The following is an 18,594-nucleotide window of genomic DNA, read 5'->3' as shown; positions in this document are numbered from 1 at the left end:
GATGAGGCGAGGTGGGAGATTGTTGCTCGGAGAAGCAGTAGGGGGGCCGCCGTGGGGGGCCGTGGGAGGCGGTGGGGGGGGTAATTAAATTATCTGACTCCAACACAAAATCCTCACCTATTTCTCTGCGCCGATCGTTTGATGGGGAATGATGAGCAGGAGCAGTTTAACTTCATTTTATTACAAAACGTCAAGAAATGTGCAGTTACAGAGTCTCTGGGTTCAATCCACACGTCCCTGATTACACAAAAGGCTGATCAGTTCATGAAGTCTGGACCCGTCTACTTTCCCTTGAACCCTTTTTTATATCCTGACAAAGTTTACTAAGAATGAGATCTCTCCAGAAGGTGCCTCCCTCTCGATCCGCTGATTTGTCAGTTTATTCAATATGTGGACACGTCATGTCACCAAGTAGAGAAGACAGTTATATTTCTGCTCAGCACACCATGTCCGTGACCTGACCTGTTAACAAAACTTTCAAAACACAAACTCCTGCCTTGGTATGACTTGCAGAGATATTATTGGAGACACAGATTTTGCAATGTCCATCTAAAATATAAAACATAAAATATATATTTCTGTGATTATAGAATCCTACTCTAAGTAGGACGGAGAAAGTTTAAGCAGATAGAATAAATGTATTTAGTTTGGATGTATTTAGAGTAATCACAGTTTTAAAACAATATTAGCACATGATCATTGTATCAAAGCATCTTGCATGATTACAGTTAGTGAATTACGCACGCATAGATAGTGAGCTGCGTAAATCAGATATTGACCCCCATTCACAGAGACAGACAGAGACAGAATAACAGATCAGCACCTCAGGAGACCATTTCTTCATTGTCCTCACTGTGACTGGGTGCTGCTGAACCACAGGCATGTATGATGGTGAGAGCAGCACTAGGTTTGGTCTGACCTGCCCAGTGGTGGCAGGGCAGTGGAGCTGAACGCATCCTTATTATTTGCGAACAGCAGGTCCAAAGTCAGTTTAAGGCTGACTACATTTCAACTACAAAAAAAAAGTCTATTTACTTTAATTTTATTATCTTTCTCATGTTAAATCTCGACCTGAAAAGTAACTAAAGCTGTCAGCTAAATGTAGTGGAGTAAAAAGTACATTTACTGCCTCTAAATCGTCACAATGTTAAAATAATCACCTAAGATAATGGCCTTTGTCAAGTGTGTGACTTAAGCAGATTAATTATGCCTAAATCAAAATAAAATGTGACTGAGGTAATTTTTTGAACATGCCTTTGTGACTTAAGCAAGATATGGTAAACCTTTATTTTTAAGGTGTCTACATAAGAGTGACATGAGCGTGTCATAAACATGACATGGGATGTGTCATGAACATTAATGACACTTTGAAGTAACATTAATGCTCATGATACTTGTCATGTCATGTTTCTGACAGGCTTGTGTGACTCTTATGTAGACACCTTCAAAATAAAGTGTTAACTTCTTGCTTAAGTCACAAAGGCATGTTAAGAAAAAGTTATTTATTTCTCTTAAAGTTACATAATTTACACAGTTTTATTACTATGCCAATAGCCATCCTTTGTTACATCCTTCATTACATCATTAATTAATTCATTACCATTAATACCATCACCATGCTTATCCGCATTCGGGTTGCGGGTCACCCTGGACAGGCCTCCAGACTATCGCAGGGCTGACATGTAGAGACAGACAATCACGCTCTCATTCACTCCTACGGGCAATTTAGAGTCACCAATTGAGCCTAAGTGCATGTTTTTGGACTGTGGGAGGAAGCCGGAGAACCCGGTGAGGACATGCAAACTCCACACAGAAGAGCCACAGGCGGGAGGCGAACCGGTGATTATTTTAACAGGGTGACGAAATGTAGTTTAGTATTTTTTATTTTATTTGCGCAGTTGCACAGTTAGAATTACATAAAATGACAAAGATAACATATAATGTTAAGTGCAGGGAGAGGCAGAAAACCCAGATGGGCTTATTTAAAGCCTCCACCTAAAATTTCAGTAGAAGTAGAAGTTGGAAAATCTAGAAATACTCAAGTTAAGTACCTCAAAATTATAGTTCAGTACTGTACTTTAGTAAATGTACTTAGTTACATCCCACCACTGCTGGTTTTAGATGCATGAAAAATGGCATGGCAGTAACTAAACCCACGCGTACTTGGACCCTGACTGCAGTCTGTGAACCATCTCGCCTTAAAACAGTCTCTGAAGTAACTTTCACTTTCCAAACGTCACCTCCTCACTCCAGTCTCCTCCTCCTTGAGGCGGGCAGCACCTCGTCTGAAAGAGGAACAGAAAAAAGCTTTGTGGGCAGATCCACGGCGGAGGAAGTGTGACCGGACATGCAGGAATTCTGCTCTTTTTAAATCTGCAGCTTGTTTTTATTTCTGACACGGTCCGGTGAACTTGTTGATGCTCGTTTGTTGCATTCACTGACCCTGCCAGTTCATGTAAAGAAGAACCACTGCATGATAAACCCAAGGAGGAAGCCTCTCTGGAGCACTGATATTTAGTGCCACAGTTTGGATGTAACACCCAGAGGCCTCAGTATTCGGACTTTGCTGTCTCTCGGGGCCTGTTTGTTGCAGAGCAGAGTGGGTATCTGCACACTGAGCAGCGATGGACCCGGCTACTTTCTGGCTGGACGATGAGGAGCTGCTGCGGTTTTTCCACCGACATAAAACAGAAATGTCCTGCATGGAGAACCCGCACACCTTTCTAAGCCAGCTCAGGGATCACGACCTGGTCCCAGAGGACAGATATAAGGTGAGGCACTATAGTGGAAACATTTGTTTTTATCTTCTTCAGCCACTCCTTCACTTCCTGATACGGGTCCCGCGCCGGGACGGAGCTGCGTGAGTGGACACTGATTCTACCCGCCAAGATTTCACTGAGCGCACTGCTTGGAAACTAGCTGGTATTTTAATATATCTCCTTTATTTAACCAGGTAAAAGTCTCGTTGTGATTAAAAAATATATTTTCCAAGAGAGACCTGGGGCCGGATTCACAAAGCATTCTTAAGAAATTAAATGCTTCTTAAGTGTCACTTTTTTCTTAACTTTGCTTGTAAGACAAAATGTAAGAAGATTTAGATAGATAGATAGATAGATAGATAGAGAGACTTTATTTATCCCAAGCTGGGAAATTACAGTGTAGCAGCAGCATTACACACAGAGACAATAACAACACAATTAAATAAGAACAACCTAGGCATACTTCAAGCAATAAAATATAAAAATACAATAAAAAATAAAGTGTATAAAGAAGGAGTATGTATTAAGGAGTAGAATTTCAGTGCAGAATAAATATGAATATACAGTATAAAAATGTTTTGTGCTGTGAAACAAATAAGGTGCAATGAACAGTGTGCATAAAAAACACATAAAGTGGATAGACAGTATGTAATGAACCAGACTATTATTTGTTATTGTTATTGTACAGTGTGAGGGCATGTGGAAGGAAAGATTTTTGGTATCTGTCCCTTTGACAGCGGAGCTGGAGCAGCCTGTGAGAGAAGGTGCTCCGCTGTCTTTCTACTGTGTGATGGAGAGTGTGATTTGTTATTCATGAAGAACTTCTTATCTTTTCTTTAGTTTTTTTCGTAACTTTCTTCGTAAGTTTTTTCTAAATCTAAAAATCTTATTCTATTATTCTTAATCTAATTTCTAAAAATCTCATAGGATTCTTATTAAAAAAACTTGGTAATTTTAGGATTTTCACAGTCCTATTGGGAAAAATGTTTTTTATTCTTAAAGGAACACTCCACCATTTTTTCATATTAAAACATGTTATTCGGTCAAGTAAGACGAGTTGATACAGACCTCTTGCGTCTCAATGCGTGCACTCAATCGCCCTGGCGCGCGGCGCCACTTGGCTAGCACTTAGCTTAGCCCAGTTCATTCATTAGGATCCAAACAGATGGACAGTTAGAAGCGACCAAACTCCTCCACGTTTTCCCTATTTAAATACAGCTACACGAGTAGTTAAACGACCAAGTATGGCGACACAAAATAAAACGTGGCGCTTTTCTTAGCGGATAAAAAGGATAACTATAATGTATGGCGGAATAGCACTTGGGAGCACTTCGACTCGGCGCAGTAATATCATCACTCCTGAAAAAATCTTCTCCCCCTCCCTCTCTGTGAAACATGACGGCACTATATACCTTCTGCTTGTTATCGCAACCCTTTACGATGCACGTTATAACCATGATTGTTCACAAATATCTTCCTACAACCTGATACTTCGTCAGCTCTGCTCGAACTACTACTCCTGGTGCAGCTCACGTTGGTTCTGTTGACGGAAGTGAGAGGGAGCGGAAGTGAGAGGGAGGGGGAGAAGATTTTTCAGGAGTGATGATATTACTGCGCCGAATCGAAGTGCTCCCAAGTACTATTCCGCCATACATTATAGTTATCCTTTTTATCCGCTTAGAAAAGCGCCACGTTTTATTTTGTGTCGCCATACTTGGTCGTTTAACTACTCGTGTAGCTGTATTTAAATAGGGAAAACGTGAAGGAGTTTGGTCGCTTCTAACTGTCCATCTGTTTGGATCCTAATGAATGAACTGGGCTAAGCTAAGTGCTAGCCAAGTGGCGCCGCGCGCCAGGGCGATTGAGTGCATGCATTGAGACGCAAGAGGTCTGTATCAACTCGTCTTACTTGACCGAATAACATGTTTTAATATGAAAAAACGGTGGAGTGTTCCTTTAAGGTACTTGGACCAGGATAAGTGGATAAAAATGGATAGATTCGGTTAATGGGCACATATTTTGGCCCATTTTTGCTCAACGGGTTTGGTTTAACTGTCTGAAAACCATAAGAACACAACAACAACAACAAAAGTTTTTCCTGTCAGAATATTGAGAGATCAATCAAGAAACCTTCACATTTCAAACCAAGGAAATACTACTTCTACACAGTCTGATAAAACATTGATGACTCGAAACGTTCATAAGCTATTAACTGGCAGCAACTGCAGCACTGGCATCCTGACTCTGATTCAATCTCTGACTGCATATCCACTTTCCCCAACATGGATGAGAAATTAGTATAGTAGTATAATGTATTTTTATTTAGATTAAATATTTAGTATAATATTGATATATTACTTTATTATATGATGATAGAGTATTGATATACCTTCATAAAATAGTATTATATATATATACCACTAGAATATATTTCCTGTTGAATGATACAATACACAACAAACATTTATTATTCTTCAGCTTGAATAAAAGCTCTACATTGGTGGTTAGTTTCTAATTTGTTGATGCCAAGTACTCATGCATAATATTGAGCTCAGCTTTTTGAAAGTTTGCTGCAGCAGGTCAACCTTTGAATTTCACGTCCCGACCTATGGTCCCGACCCATCGAGGCTGTGATTGGGTCGTTCACCAAACAGGGACATGGACGAACAAATCAACTTTATGAACAGTTCACAATACTGAGACCAACTCGCATGCCAATCAGCTTGTTGTGCTAACCTCAGCATATGTTACCTACAATGTACAGCTAAAAGTTTCCAGGCAGAATTTTGCCCATTGCCACATCAGGTGCATGAATATTATATATTTACATCTGGATGTAGGCATCAGATCATGACGAATACACAAACCGATACAGTCCTCGTGCACATTTCAGTCTTTATCGCCCAGAGTGTTGGCATGTTGAATGAAGGAATGGATGGAAAAATGTGTTGAATTGTCTTTATAAGGGTTGGTGGTAACATATTCAGAAAGGTGTGAGAACTATCCCATACAGTCAGCCTTTGTTTAGCTAGCTGGAGCTAGAGTTTTGGCTGAAAAATCTGCCCCATTCTTCACACAGCTATGAAATTCAACAAGCAAGGTCAGGAAAGAAGTGGTCATACATGAAATTTATGTCATGGTTTGTAGGTTATACCTTCTTGGTGAAAGTGGTGCTGTTAAAACCCTGGTTTATCCCCCCTCCCCCCTTTGTCAAGTGTTTGCCAAGATTACAGGAGTGCTTCTTGGAAAAAGAACAATTATGAAACCCTAATTCCATATTTGTGTGTGTGTGTGTGTGTGTGTGTGCGCAGAAGGTGAGTCGCATGAAGAGTAAAGACAACTTGAAGAAAGGTCTTTATGAGATTCTGGAACGGTTGGAGAAGGACCGGCCTCAGCTCATTAAATTGTTCTGGACCTGCGTCTTCAAGGAGACCATCATGAACCATTACCCCGCCCTGCGACTGATGCGCAACAGCCTCATGGACGGTCAGACTCTTTTATTCCCATCAAATTGTTGATTATTGTGGTTGTGTGTCCCGAAAAACATGTGTAAAACACTAAAATGTCCTGTTTTTCAACAAAGTGTTCCGATTTACACTGAAAATAATAATGCACCACACCTTTAATTTCAACACTGTTCTATTCAGATATACTGTATGTGCAGTACACTTCAGGGTGCCAGTTTGGGAGTTTGGTAATATAGTAAAACTATTTAAAAAGTAATGGACAATACAGTTGGAAAAAGAAGATTTTGATATGTAGTAAAAAACTGAAAATAGATAGCTAAAAAATACTGTATAAACTAGTGAAAAGAATGATCTAAAAGTAGTAATTAACTGGGGTAACTATGTGGTCTAAACATTTTTTTAAATAGTTAGCGAATAACCATGCTTGCAATAGTTAGCCAAGAATAATGGATAAAACCAATAGTTTGGCTAGTACTGTATAACCCATGTTTAAAAGTTAGCTAATAAAATATATATAAATAAATAAATAAACAAATAAAAAAAATAATTAGCTTGGTAAATAAACCATGTTGAAAAATTTTCAACATGGTTTATTTACGAAGCTAATTAATTTTTCATGTAGTAGTTAAGGTGGTTAGCTAGCTAGGAATAAAGGATAAAGAGTTAGCTAAAAATAAATCACCCAAAGTTAAAAAAGTTAGCTAAGAATAATGGATAAACCAAACAGTTAGCTAAAAAGAATGGCTAAACCAAACAGTTAGCTAAGAATAATGGATAAACCAAACAGTTAGCTAAGAATAACAGATAAACCAAACACTTAGCTAAGAGTAACAGATAAACCAAAAAGTTGGCTAAGAATAGTGGATAAACCAAACAGTTAGCTAAGAATAACAGATAAACCAAACAGTTGGCTAACAATAATTAATATAAACCAAACAGTTTGCTAAGAATATTTAACATGTGGTTAAAAAATGTAACTAAGAATACTAAGTAAACCAAGTAGTTAGCTTAAATATATAACCCAAAGTTAAAAAAGTAAAAAAAAAAAAACTGAATAAACCAATTAGTTAGCATATATGAATAATGGATGAATGATAGTTAAAATAATTAGCTAAAAGTGGATAAATAGTTGAAATATCAAGCTTATAAGGACAGGCTTTGTCCATGATGTGCGTCCTCAATATTTACTGTATTCATGGACATTCATTTAAAATGCAGGGTCTTTCCATTTTGACATGAAAGCGTCTGAGAAGACGGAAACAGAAGAGACGGAGGGAGGGAAAAGCAAGGAGCTTTCAGACGATGAAGAGGGAGAGGAGCAGCAAGCAAAACCTGTGAAAAAGAAGAGAAAACGGAAAGTGTGCGGTGATAAAGAGGAGCAGGCTGGTCCATCATCTAAGATGACTCCAGTGAAAAAGTCCAAGAAGATAAGCTTCTGTACGTCACCTCCTTTTTATGATTTACTTTTGTAAACATGGCTGTATATTACTGCCACTCTGTAGATTATGTTTGTTTGGATAATTCAGTGATTATATATAAACAACATTTTTTTAATTTTTTAAAAATCATTTTCCCCTCAGCTTCTCCTCGGAAAGGAGAGAATAACGACATTTGGACCTGGCCCCTCTATAAGCTCCAGCTGCCTGTGACCTGTGGAGACCAGAAGGGCATGCTGCACAGAGGCAGACTGGCTGCTGGTGAGTAAAACTCAACATCTGATTCTGACTGAAGAAATAGTGACATTTATGGGTCACCATCACAGCAGATGATCAATGGTTGACATTAACACATCCCCAATCCTCTGAATGTTTCAGGGGAGAAGTGCATTGTGGCCGACAAGCAGTGGTTTACGCCCAATGAATTCCAGAGATTTGGGGGGAAGGAGAGCGCAAAGAACTGGAAGTTGAGCATTCGATGTAAGGGAACCCCGCTGGCAAAACTAATACAGGTTTGTTGAATAGTGAATGTGGAATATACATGGAGCCATACTGTGAAACAGCTTGCTTTCATTAGCTAATGGCCATGTTTGCATGCAGCCATAGTTCATTTTACACACAGTTTGTCGTGAAAATTATGTTTTGTTTTGTTTTTCACTGCAGGAAGATCACCTGAAAGTAGGACAGTACAAAGGAGGGTGTAAAAATGTAAGAAGAAAAACTGATTTAAAAAAAAAAATCCAACATATATTCTTGTGTTTTAAGTAGGGCTGGGCGATATATCAATATAAAAGATATATCGATATATTTTGAAATGTGATATGGAATTAGACCATATCGTATATATATCGATTCAGTTAAATTTCTTTCTTTCTTCACATATAAATGCTGCCCTTACTAGGGTTTGTCATATTTAGTTTTTTTGTAATGTTTGTTATTCTTTTCTCATATAAATATATTTATTTCAGAAAAGATTGGCACATTAATTTCATAGGGTAATTTTATTTAAGATATTTTTTTATTTAAATGTACACTTTATGGAGCTTTGATTTTATAAAAAAAAAAAAATACTCCTGTTGTTATACAGTATTTATGTTCACTTAAATAAACAGTTTCAATAAAACTACTTGTAACATGTCATATTTGACTTTGACTGAACATTTGCTCTCACTCTGCGATAAAAATATTGGGATATATATCGTATATAGATATTCAGCCTAAATATATCTGGATATGACTTTTCCATGTCGCCCAGCCCTAGTTTTAAGTGATCCTGTTCTGAGCCACATCTTTTTTCTCTTCCTGCTAGGTCAAGAGATCTCTGTTCAGAACTGTTCATTTAATCACAGGTTTGTTATATTAGTACAAAACACTGATTTAAAAAAAGTAAACATGGAGTATATTTGCATCCCTGCAAGTTATTCTGACATCTATCTAACAGACAAACAGTTTCTTAACTGCTAATGAGGGAGAAACAAACAATTTATGCAAATTGGAAAATGGCAACTCATTGTCTTCTTTTTTTAGTATCTGACGGAGAAGAAGATGAAGATGAAGATGAAGATGAGGACTCTGACCTGAACAAGGAAGACCAGGTTTCTTCAAGTAAAGAAAGTTTTATAGATGACTCAGGTAATGATTCTAGAAAGTGATATTTAGGCTTGAAAAGAAAGAAAGAAATTACCCCGATTTATCATTTATAAAACATATATTTGCATATAAAAGCAGAATCTGTAGGCAACGGGACAAGACTCTGGTATGGGAAGCATTCTGGATTCTGTTTGTAGTCTGAGTTGTATGGACCAATCATGTTTGAGTGTGGAGAGGAAAACAGGTGAAACACATTGGCTGAAATACAATCTCAGAACCCATCAGCTATCAAATGATAACTATTCAGCTTTTTAGAAAATTGATCTTAGGGATGGGGATAATTAATCGATGATCGATTAATGGTCGTTAAGAATTTGGTTGATCACATGGAATTTTTAATCAATCTGTGAATTTTTTAATTTAAATTTTTATCTCTGACTGCGTATCAGTACTTACTGAACTGAAACACGGCCAAGTGTCAGTTCTGCAGCCGTACGTGAATAAGCCAATGAGCTGAGAATTAAGCTGGATAAAGCTACAGTTTGCAAACTGAAAGTTGCAATAACAATTATAAAACACACAGAAATACAAGAGTATTAATTTGAGCAAAACTACCTTACTGTATCAAACCTTTCTAGCATGATTTACTACGTTTAATTTTGTCCAAAACTTATTTAAACACAAATCACATTTAAATATGCAAGATTACTGTGAAAACTAACCTCAGGCCTCTTTGGAGGTTAAATCATCAAACACTGAACTCCTTGACGTTATCTTTACAATTCAATCTCAGTTGAGTTAGTTTTATGATCGACAGGAAGTCTCTTTTTGTCCTTTCAAAATAAAAGCGTTCGTTATCAAAGTAGGCTTTTGCAAAGTACTGTATATATACATTTTATTTAGCCCATGTATGCATGCAGCGATCAATCGATTAATTGACCGTTAACGTTATTGATAATGGAGTTGGCAGGTTTCTTCCATCCCTAATTCATTTTCACATATATGTTTATAGAGATTGGCCAAAAATGTAGTCTGGACCTAAAATACCTGCAGAAAGTGTTGATGAAGTTGCTGATTGTACTGTAAAAAGGAAGAGGAAGTCTTGGCCAACATATCCACTGGCTACACCGGAGCTCTAGAACCATTGGCCCCAGATGAGATTTGTATCTATCCCGGCATGTTAGCAATGGTCATGTAAATCATACTTTCAACATGTGTTCATTGCAGATGAAGAAGAAGAGACGGAGGAGCAGACAGAGCAGCAGCCAGGAGTCAGCCACGACAGCAAGAAGACGGTTTTCAAAATTACGTGTGGAGCTTTAGCCGCCACCCTCCACAAGAAGCGCTTTGCATCAGGTAACTATATCTTCTGTGTAATGAACAGTGTAATGACATGTGTACTAACCAGCTGAACCCAGAAAATATGTTTTCTCTTCACCACCAGGAACCAAAGGGAAAAGTATCCGTACTGAAACAAGCTGGATGAGCCCAGTGGAGTTTGTAAAGGAGGCGTCTCTATCCACAGATGCCTCCTGGAGGAAAGACATCCAGTGTGAAGGGGAACCACTCAGTGTCCTCATAGAGGTAACCAGGACCAGGTGCTGCCATTACACTCCACTGATGGCACCCTGAATCATTAACTATGAATTATGGTGCATTTGTCTGATGAAATCCGAGTGAGAGAATGTTGTAATCGTTAATATTTCAGTCGTGGTTGGTGAAATTAGTGGTTACCGTGGTAACAGCAAGTGCGGTGTAGTATTACAGCAACAGAAGAGCAACTAATGTATTTGTTTACATTGCTGCCAAAAAACTTGTTACAATAATAAAGATGACAGTCTATAGGGCGCAACAAGAATGAGTTCTTAAACTGGGAGGTAAGTTAGCATTTCAGCGCCCTCATCAGTCCTATAAATAAACGCAGCAGCTGTTTTGGTAAGAAAATGGTTGAGTTAGAAAAAGTAGTGCCAAGTGAAACGGCTGTGGATAGCAACAATAGTCAGAGGACATATCGTTAATATGTCCAGTCGTGCTTCTTGGATAGTTGGGAAGTCGTATTTCATATTTATTCCTTCGTATTTGTAAAGGAAACGGATGAGGCGAGACATGAGTTATGATCAAGAACTCGTTTTCAGATTATTCTGACAGCACATGAATGCAGCACAAATGCAGAATCTTGCCACATTAACAAAAGCGAAAAATAATTTATACACTACTGGTCAAAAGTTTTAGAACACACCAACTTTTCCAGAATTTGATTGAAAATGATGCAGTTTAATGTCTCAGTCTACTCTGAAATTAATGCACATTTGCATCATTTAAAATTCTTTATTGAGCATGATAGTGTTTTGAAAATAAAAAAAATATTAAAAATCACATTTTATGTTGAACTAAAGGACTAAAAAAAGACATAAAATGACCAAAAAAAAGACACAAAATGACTTACAAAGACATCAAAAGAATTCAAAAATGGACAAAATAGCCCAAGACTCTATAGAGTTAAGTTGTTAACCCATTTCTTGTTCCCTGAAAAAAGGCCTACTTGCATAATTCTGAAATGTACATTATCTTTCAGTTTTGGTTAGCCTTACCTTTTTTTATTTACCTCTGGCAGTTCACCACTTACCTTCGTACCCTTTCAAGCTGTTCATTTGACTTGAACTGCTTGAAATTCAGTAAAAAATTGAAAAATTGGGGTGTTCTAAAATTTTTGACCGGTAGTGTACATCCACCCCGGGGTTCAGATCCGCTCTGAAGTTTTATGGATTCTTCCTTGGCCCGTGGTTCATCCTTCCACCAAGTTTAATGTGAGGCCAACTTGTGTAGTGTATGTCAGCTGTAAAACTGTCAGGGAGGTAATGAGAGATCCACAGGATATGTCAAACCTAAAAGACCTTAACTGTGATTCAAAGAGTAAAAGACACTTTTTGTCTGTTTCAGGCAAAAATCTTGGATTTTCACTCTCTGCTGTGTGATTGCAGTATCTGCAAACCAGACAGTGAAGACCTGGTAAGTTGTTAATCAGTCAGTAAAGGAAACAACAGTTTTTTCTTTTTATAACCAGTAAGTCTTTTTATATCTGGCTGTTACATGTAATTGCACTGTGTGTAATCCCAGTTATTATCATGTCTGTCTTGGCAGGAGAATCAGAAAAACGATGATGAGTGTTGCACCTGTAAAGGTGAAGATGAAGAAGAAGAGTTGGTGGAGTGTGATCACTGCCCTCGCTCCTTCCACAAGAAATGTCACCTGCCTCATGTAGGAGACACCATTTTAGGGTGAGCTTTGAGATAAACAAGATGTGAAAATAAGTTTCTGCTTTTTTATGTGCTATCAGTTCTGTGTTTGTCCTGTGTTTTAATCTTTGAGCATTTAATTGAGAGAGAAAGAGACTGATATTGATTTTAGAGGTGAGAAACTAACTGATTAGATTGTGCCTTGAATTTGCACAATGCAATGATCAGAAGGCTGCTTCTTTCAGCAAATAACTTTTTAAGATTAAGATTAAGATATCCTTTATTAGCCCCACAACAAGGACATTTCAAGTATTTCAGCAGCAAAGTGGATAGCAAAACACAATAAAAAGTAAACTGCAGTATAAACTAGAAATATAAGAGGTATTAGCAAATATTAAGTATTAACAATTTACAGTATAAATAAGTATAAATATAAAAAGTATAAACAATTAAAACAAAAATAAATAATATTATAATATAATATATTATAATATTAATTAAATTATATAAATATTGTACAGTGTTTATAATGCAGTAATTGCCAGTAATTGATAACTGAGAAAATAAAGAATATACTTTACTGAGAAATAAAAAATATAATAATAACTAAATAAGTATCAGTTTATGTTCTGTCTCTGTCAATTGCCAATCATTTAAATAAATTATTACAAACATTGCGAAGAACATTTCTAAATCACCCCAAGCATAATATTCTGCATTATATTTTATGTCAAAAAGGTTTTCATAACTGAAAACATATAAGCATGGCGGGCTCTAGAAAGCAGACAAGCTCCCTTTTATCAGCCAGTGGAGTCGCCCCCTGTTGGCCAGTAGGAAGAATGCAGGTTTAGACACTTCCACATTGGCTTCACTTTCAGACCCGGAGGTTGCCGTTGGGTTAATCCACATTCAAGCTCTAAGTTATTCTCACTGTACGATTTTTGTTTTACTCATTAAAAATGGAGGAAGCAGTTGTAGTATTAGGACGAAGCCTCTTTCATTCATTCATTCATTCATTATCCTTAACCGCTTATCCGCACTCGGGTCGCGGGGGGCTGGAGCCGATCCCAGCTGACATCAGGAGAGAGGCGGGTCCACCCTGAACAGGTCTCCAGACTATCAAAGGGCTGACACATAGAGACAGACAATCATGCTCTCATTCACACCTACGGGCTATATAACTTTGCTATAGTCCTTCCCCAACTGCAATGACAGCACAGAGACACCAAGAGCAGATATGGAAGAACCATGAAAGCTGGCCAATCAGAGCATACAGGGCTTTTTCAGGAGGGGGTCTTAAAGGCGTGTTTCCACTGAGTACTTTTTGGAAAGCGGCTGAGTGTTTTGGCTCCGCCCAAAAGTTAGTCCCCTCAGCCTCTGTATTTTTGTAGCGGCGAACCAACGGAATTTAGAGTGTTTTGGACTGTGGGAGGAAGCCGGAGTACCCTTTGAGAACCCACGCTGACACTGGGAGAACATGTGAACTCCACACAGAAGAGCCACAGGCCGGAGTCGAACTGGCGACCCTCTTGCTGTGAGGCAAGAGTGCTAACTACACCACCGTGTAGCCCAAGCCTCTTTCAGCATAGTTTACATTTACTATCCTATTCAGTAATGAACTATACAACCCAAGTTTTAAAAAAAACCTACGTATATACTCATGTTACTCTAGTCCTGTGTCAAGAAGATGAATTTGGTTAATGTGAAACAAAAATAAAAGATGTCTATATTTTATTCTGGTTTGTGTGTGTGCGCAGGGACAGCAGCCCATGGATGTGTACGTTCTGTGTATTAAAAACCACTCAGGGGTATCTTTACTTGGATGAAGTGGAAAGAGAAGCAGCCATGTCTCGCCAGATATCCCAACGCATGCTGGTGAGCACTGAGTGACTCTGTCTTTACATCCTAAAGCCTCTCTGTCTCTTTGCTGCACTGCTGTCACTCATCTCTCTCTTTTTGTATCAACAGCAATGCCAGTATCTCCTTCTGCGTCTGTGCACTGCTGATGAGGAACAAATATTTACTTCAAACCCGTGCCAATATGTAAGTTTTTTTCTCTCCTATTCCCATGCAACTGTTTACTGTCTTGCTATTCATGACAAATAGTGTTAATTAGTATTTGTAAGTGCTTTTAATATTCTGGCTATGTTTGGGTATTTTCTTTTGGTTGTCTGAGATTATTGTATCATTAATTTCTGCTTGTCCCCACAGCTGACAAACTACTCCAAAATCATCAAGACTCCGATGTGGCTGGGTAAAATAGCAGACAAACTCCAGAGTGAGCACTACAAGACTGTCAGAGAGTTTGAGTCTGACGTCCAGCTCGTTTTTACCAACTGCGCTTTATACAACCGGGTAAGGAACAGGTCATTAATATCTAAATGGCATGCAGGAGCTTTATATAATCTTACAATGTTGGATGTTCATAGTAAATGTGGCCAAAGTTTCATATAATGTGGTAAAAGTGCGTAAAAGTAATCCCTCTGAGCAAAAACCTCACAGTTCTGAACGCTCCGTTTGCAACAGTTTTTTCTACTCCCAGCTGGAGATGATGTCAGTTCGTAACATATTTTCATACACGTTCATCTGCTCCTACTTCTTATCTTACTCTAGAATTTACATTATGCATTGTGCTAACATTAAGAAAACCTGTAATCTTAGTTGCTGGAACATGTTTGATTGTGTAGTTTTTGGTTTCAAGCCTTTTATTAGAGATATTTCAAGGTAAAATCTGCTACTGCTGAACTCTGTTATAGTCCTTCCTCCAACTGCCATGACAGCACAGAGACACCAAGAGCACAAATATGGAAGACCCATAAAATGTGACCAACCAGAGCAGACTTTAGGAGGGGGTCTTAAAGGCGTGTTTCCACTGAGTACTTTTTGGAAAGCGGCCGACTGTTTTGGCTCCGCCCACTAGTTAGTTCCCCTCGGTTGTAGCAGCTAACCAATGGAGTTTGAATAGGCGCGTTTCCATGAGGTACTTTTCCCTCTAGTGAGCGGCTATGGGTGTGGCTTTGGAGAGAGGATCCGCCCAACTTCACCTGACCAAGGCAGGTACTTTCTGAGCCGCTACTAACTATTCAACGCTGATTGGATACGGTTGAGGCGGCGATTTTGCGCATGCGTGATGCATTTGCAGACTGGTGAAACTGGACGCCGAGGGGTTAACATCTCCTGCTCTGCTGACTGCAGCTGGGAGAGACCGCTGCGGGAGGACTGGGCCGCTTGTGAGTGCTTTGGGACGGCGCCTGCTATTCTTTAAGAAGAGTAGGAATGAGTCTCCAAAAGTCTCAAATAACACCAGAAAAAGTCACTAGATTTGTCGCTAGTCGGTTTTTGAAAAAGAGTCGCTAGAGGGGTCTGAATAGTGGCGAAATCGGTCCGTTGTCACATTCAGACCCCTTTGGTAGCACTTCAAACGTACCTGTATAGGAACTGAGGCCGAGGGCAACTAACTAATGGGCGGAGCCAAAGCACTCAAAACAAACACCAAAAAGTACTAGGTGGAAACACGCCTAACTTATGTGATTATTTAGCAAAAATTTTGACCGTGACGTCAGTGATGCGAGGCTGACAACAGACCAACGCAGCAAGTCCAAACAGTGGAGACATTAACATGGAAGGAGAGGAGATGGTTGCTTGTTCTTGATTCTCTCGTCTCAGTCTGCTCTGCTTATTGCTCTGATCTGTCCCCTTTAAATATATTTTTATGACTCTATAGTGACATGGTTTGTTGTGTGTTTTTTGCAGAACAATGCTGAATTCCTCGCCATGGGCAAGAAACTGAAGGAGTTATTTGACAAAGAATTGAATAATGTGTTCAACATCAGAGAACAGACCGACTGCTGAACAGTGTTCAGTTTACAGACTCAGTAGCTACAATGAAAGAAGTTTAAAGAAATATGTCAATAGACTATACTCGTATGTGGTTAAAATATCACAAAATAACTGCTAATCAAGTGAAACCAATGAATTAAGTCAGACAAAAATGATCCAGTTTAACTTTTCGCATGTCAAAATTAAATTTAGAAAATGACTGTGTTAAAACATAGAGACAAAGTCAAATGTTTACACATGAAAGTCTGGAGACTGCACCAGGCTTGACACAACATGAAATCTGATTAACTGCCTCAAGTGACATAGTTTGAGGTAGTTTAAGTGATGTCACTTGGGGCAGCGACGGTTAGAGCTAAAAACAAAACATTTGAAAATAAAATAATATGGACGTATAGAGTTGATCTTGTCAGACCTCTTGAGTCTGCTCCTGATTATTTTTTTTTTGTTGTAGATTAAAAAAGACGATAACTAACTGTTTTTTAACTCTCCATCCTGACAGTGTTATCGAAGTGCAATGCTGTAGTTATTGCAGTTTAAGTAATAATAAATAGTAGCATAATAATTCTTCAAGAATGAATTCAAAAATACTTTTGTCCTATTTTTTATATTATATTTATATATGTTATCCCATTAATTTTTTTTTCAGTGTGTCCCTTCAGAATGACAGAAATAACCCAAGGGTTAATATTTTGATTTTATTTTTTGTTTCATGGATGGCAAATCATTTTATATGAATATAAGTATTCATTTTCAGTAAAAAGTTTTAAAAAACAAAAAGGTTTCTCCCAATAATCTCTTTTTTTTTAACCGTGTGTGTTTTCTGATGTAAAATTCCATTTTTATTTTTCATTTAAAATGTATTTAACTAGGGAAGGCCTCATTGCGTCCTGGCCAAGACACTAGTAGAATTTTTAAAAGTTTCAGACATACTACATGTTACAGATTTCACATCCGAGCAAGAGCGTACAAAAAAAGACTGGTATGTTTCAAAATGAATGTATTTATTAAAAAGTCAGTATTTGATTGTATCTAAAGCTTCATGCAAAATGTCAAATATGATTTTAATGTCACTCAAGTATTTCAAGTACAATTAACCTGCACTTTCTGCCTTACTCTCTCTGATCTGGATGCCTGTTTTTAAAATAAAATACCACTACAAATGTTATGTTGTGGCATGTTGTGATAAACCTGCCTTCAGTCTACAGCTAGTAAGTCTACAGTTTTGGTAGACATCAGTAGACATCATTTTTATAGTAATGAGTGTATTTGTGCCTCTTTAGGTCTTTTTTAATTTCTTTGTAGTTGTTTTGTTCTCTCTATTTTTTTGTTGTTGTTTTTGGTGGTGGTGGGGCGGGCGGTGTATCTGCCACTTTGTAATAATTTTCTTGTTTTTAATGAAGTGGCGTTTTGTTTTTGTCTTTGTCCTCTTTGAGTGTCTTTGTAGTCATTCTATGTCTCTTTGTGGTCTTTTTGAGTCTTTTTGTATCACTTTGTAATTTAAGTATGTATGTATTCTCTATTTTTTATTATTTATGTTTCATTTTGTATCTATGTAGTGAGTCTTTGTGGTTGTTTTGCACCTTTTATGCCATTTGTGTATCTTTGCAGCTCTATTTTTAAAAAATCTGTTTGTAGTCCTTTTGTGTCTATAGTCATTTAATGTTTGTTTGTTTGTTTGTACGGAAAAGGATTAGGGGCAGTTAGGAGAATGCTCATATGCTACGAACGACATCGGGAGTTAAAATGGCATCCGAATGTCAAAAAGATGGCTAGCAAATGCCAGATCAATAAAAAAATGTCCTAGATGCAAAACTATCTACAGCATATCTATCACAGATCCTAAAGCGCATAGATGTGTCATCACACTCTGCACAATTTGTAAACAACCTAAAATGAAATTGTCAGCATGTAACAAAGATTTAGAGGGAGCACCGGGTGTTCATACGGGAGAAGAATATAAACACGTTTGTTACATGGGTAAAAAAAACAATCGCACCCAAAGAAAAGCTAGATTAAAAAAAATTGGTATTTTTTTTATTTTGAGACCAGCCAAACCACTGGAACTCACCTTCCAGTGTTTGTAGCGGCTCAATCACTTGAAGGGGAGCAGCGGGTCTAGAAAGGTCCTGGATGTGCTGTAAATTTCCTTCTCCATTACCGACAAACAGTGGCAGTTCTAGACCAATTTCGCTGTGGGGGCCAAGGAGGGGCCAGTGTTTAATCAGAGGGGCATATTTAAAAACTGCAAAGATGATATTTAAGCATT

At 38.1% G+C, this 18,594-nt stretch overlaps 1 protein-coding gene across 2 annotated transcripts; it reads left to right on the top strand.

Moving 5' to 3' along the window:
* The first annotated feature begins 2,295 nt into the window (after positions 1-2,295).
* On the top strand, positions 2,296-17,491 carry sp100.1 (SP110 nuclear antigen, tandem duplicate 1). 2 transcript variants are annotated; one of them, XM_059348954.1, is made up of 16 exons: positions 2,296-2,771; positions 6,071-6,245; positions 7,469-7,663; positions 7,807-7,923; positions 8,041-8,174; positions 8,326-8,370; positions 8,972-9,011; positions 9,190-9,294; positions 10,480-10,608; positions 10,697-10,836; positions 12,193-12,261; positions 12,394-12,530; positions 14,246-14,363; positions 14,457-14,531; positions 14,700-14,843; positions 16,242-17,491. In XM_059348954.1, the coding sequence occupies exons 1-16, from the start codon at positions 2,625-2,627 to the stop codon at positions 16,338-16,340; spliced, it is 1,869 nt and encodes a 622-aa protein (XP_059204937.1). In that variant the 5' UTR covers positions 2,296-2,624; the 3' UTR covers positions 16,341-17,491. The 2 variants fall into 2 exon arrangements, with proteins under 2 accessions (XP_059204937.1, XP_059204936.1); XM_059348953.1 differs by having other exon boundaries at positions 7,445-7,663.
* The last annotated feature ends 1,103 nt before the right edge of the window (positions 17,492-18,594 follow it).

The sequence above is a fragment of the Centropristis striata genome, chromosome 13 (genome assembly GCF_030273125.1).
Source record: "Centropristis striata isolate RG_2023a ecotype Rhode Island chromosome 13, C.striata_1.0, whole genome shotgun sequence".
NCBI classification, from domain to species: Eukaryota; Metazoa; Chordata; class Actinopteri; order Perciformes; family Serranidae; genus Centropristis; species Centropristis striata.
Note: the sequence above shows the minus strand (reverse complement) of the source record. Positions and strands in the feature narration are given on the sequence as shown.

Coding starts and splice junctions, on each gene's coding strand:
- sp100.1 (XM_059348953.1), top strand. CDS start 2,625: ATGGACCCGGCTACTTTCTGGCTGGACGATGAGGAGCTGCTGCGGTTT. Junction 10,609..10,696: donor CAAGAAGCGCTTTGCATCAG/GTAACTATATCT, acceptor CTTCACCACCAG/GAACCAAAGGGAAAAGTATC. Junction 14,532..14,699: donor CTTCAAACCCGTGCCAATAT/GTAAGTTTTTTT, acceptor TTGTCCCCACAG/CTGACAAACTACTCCAAAAT.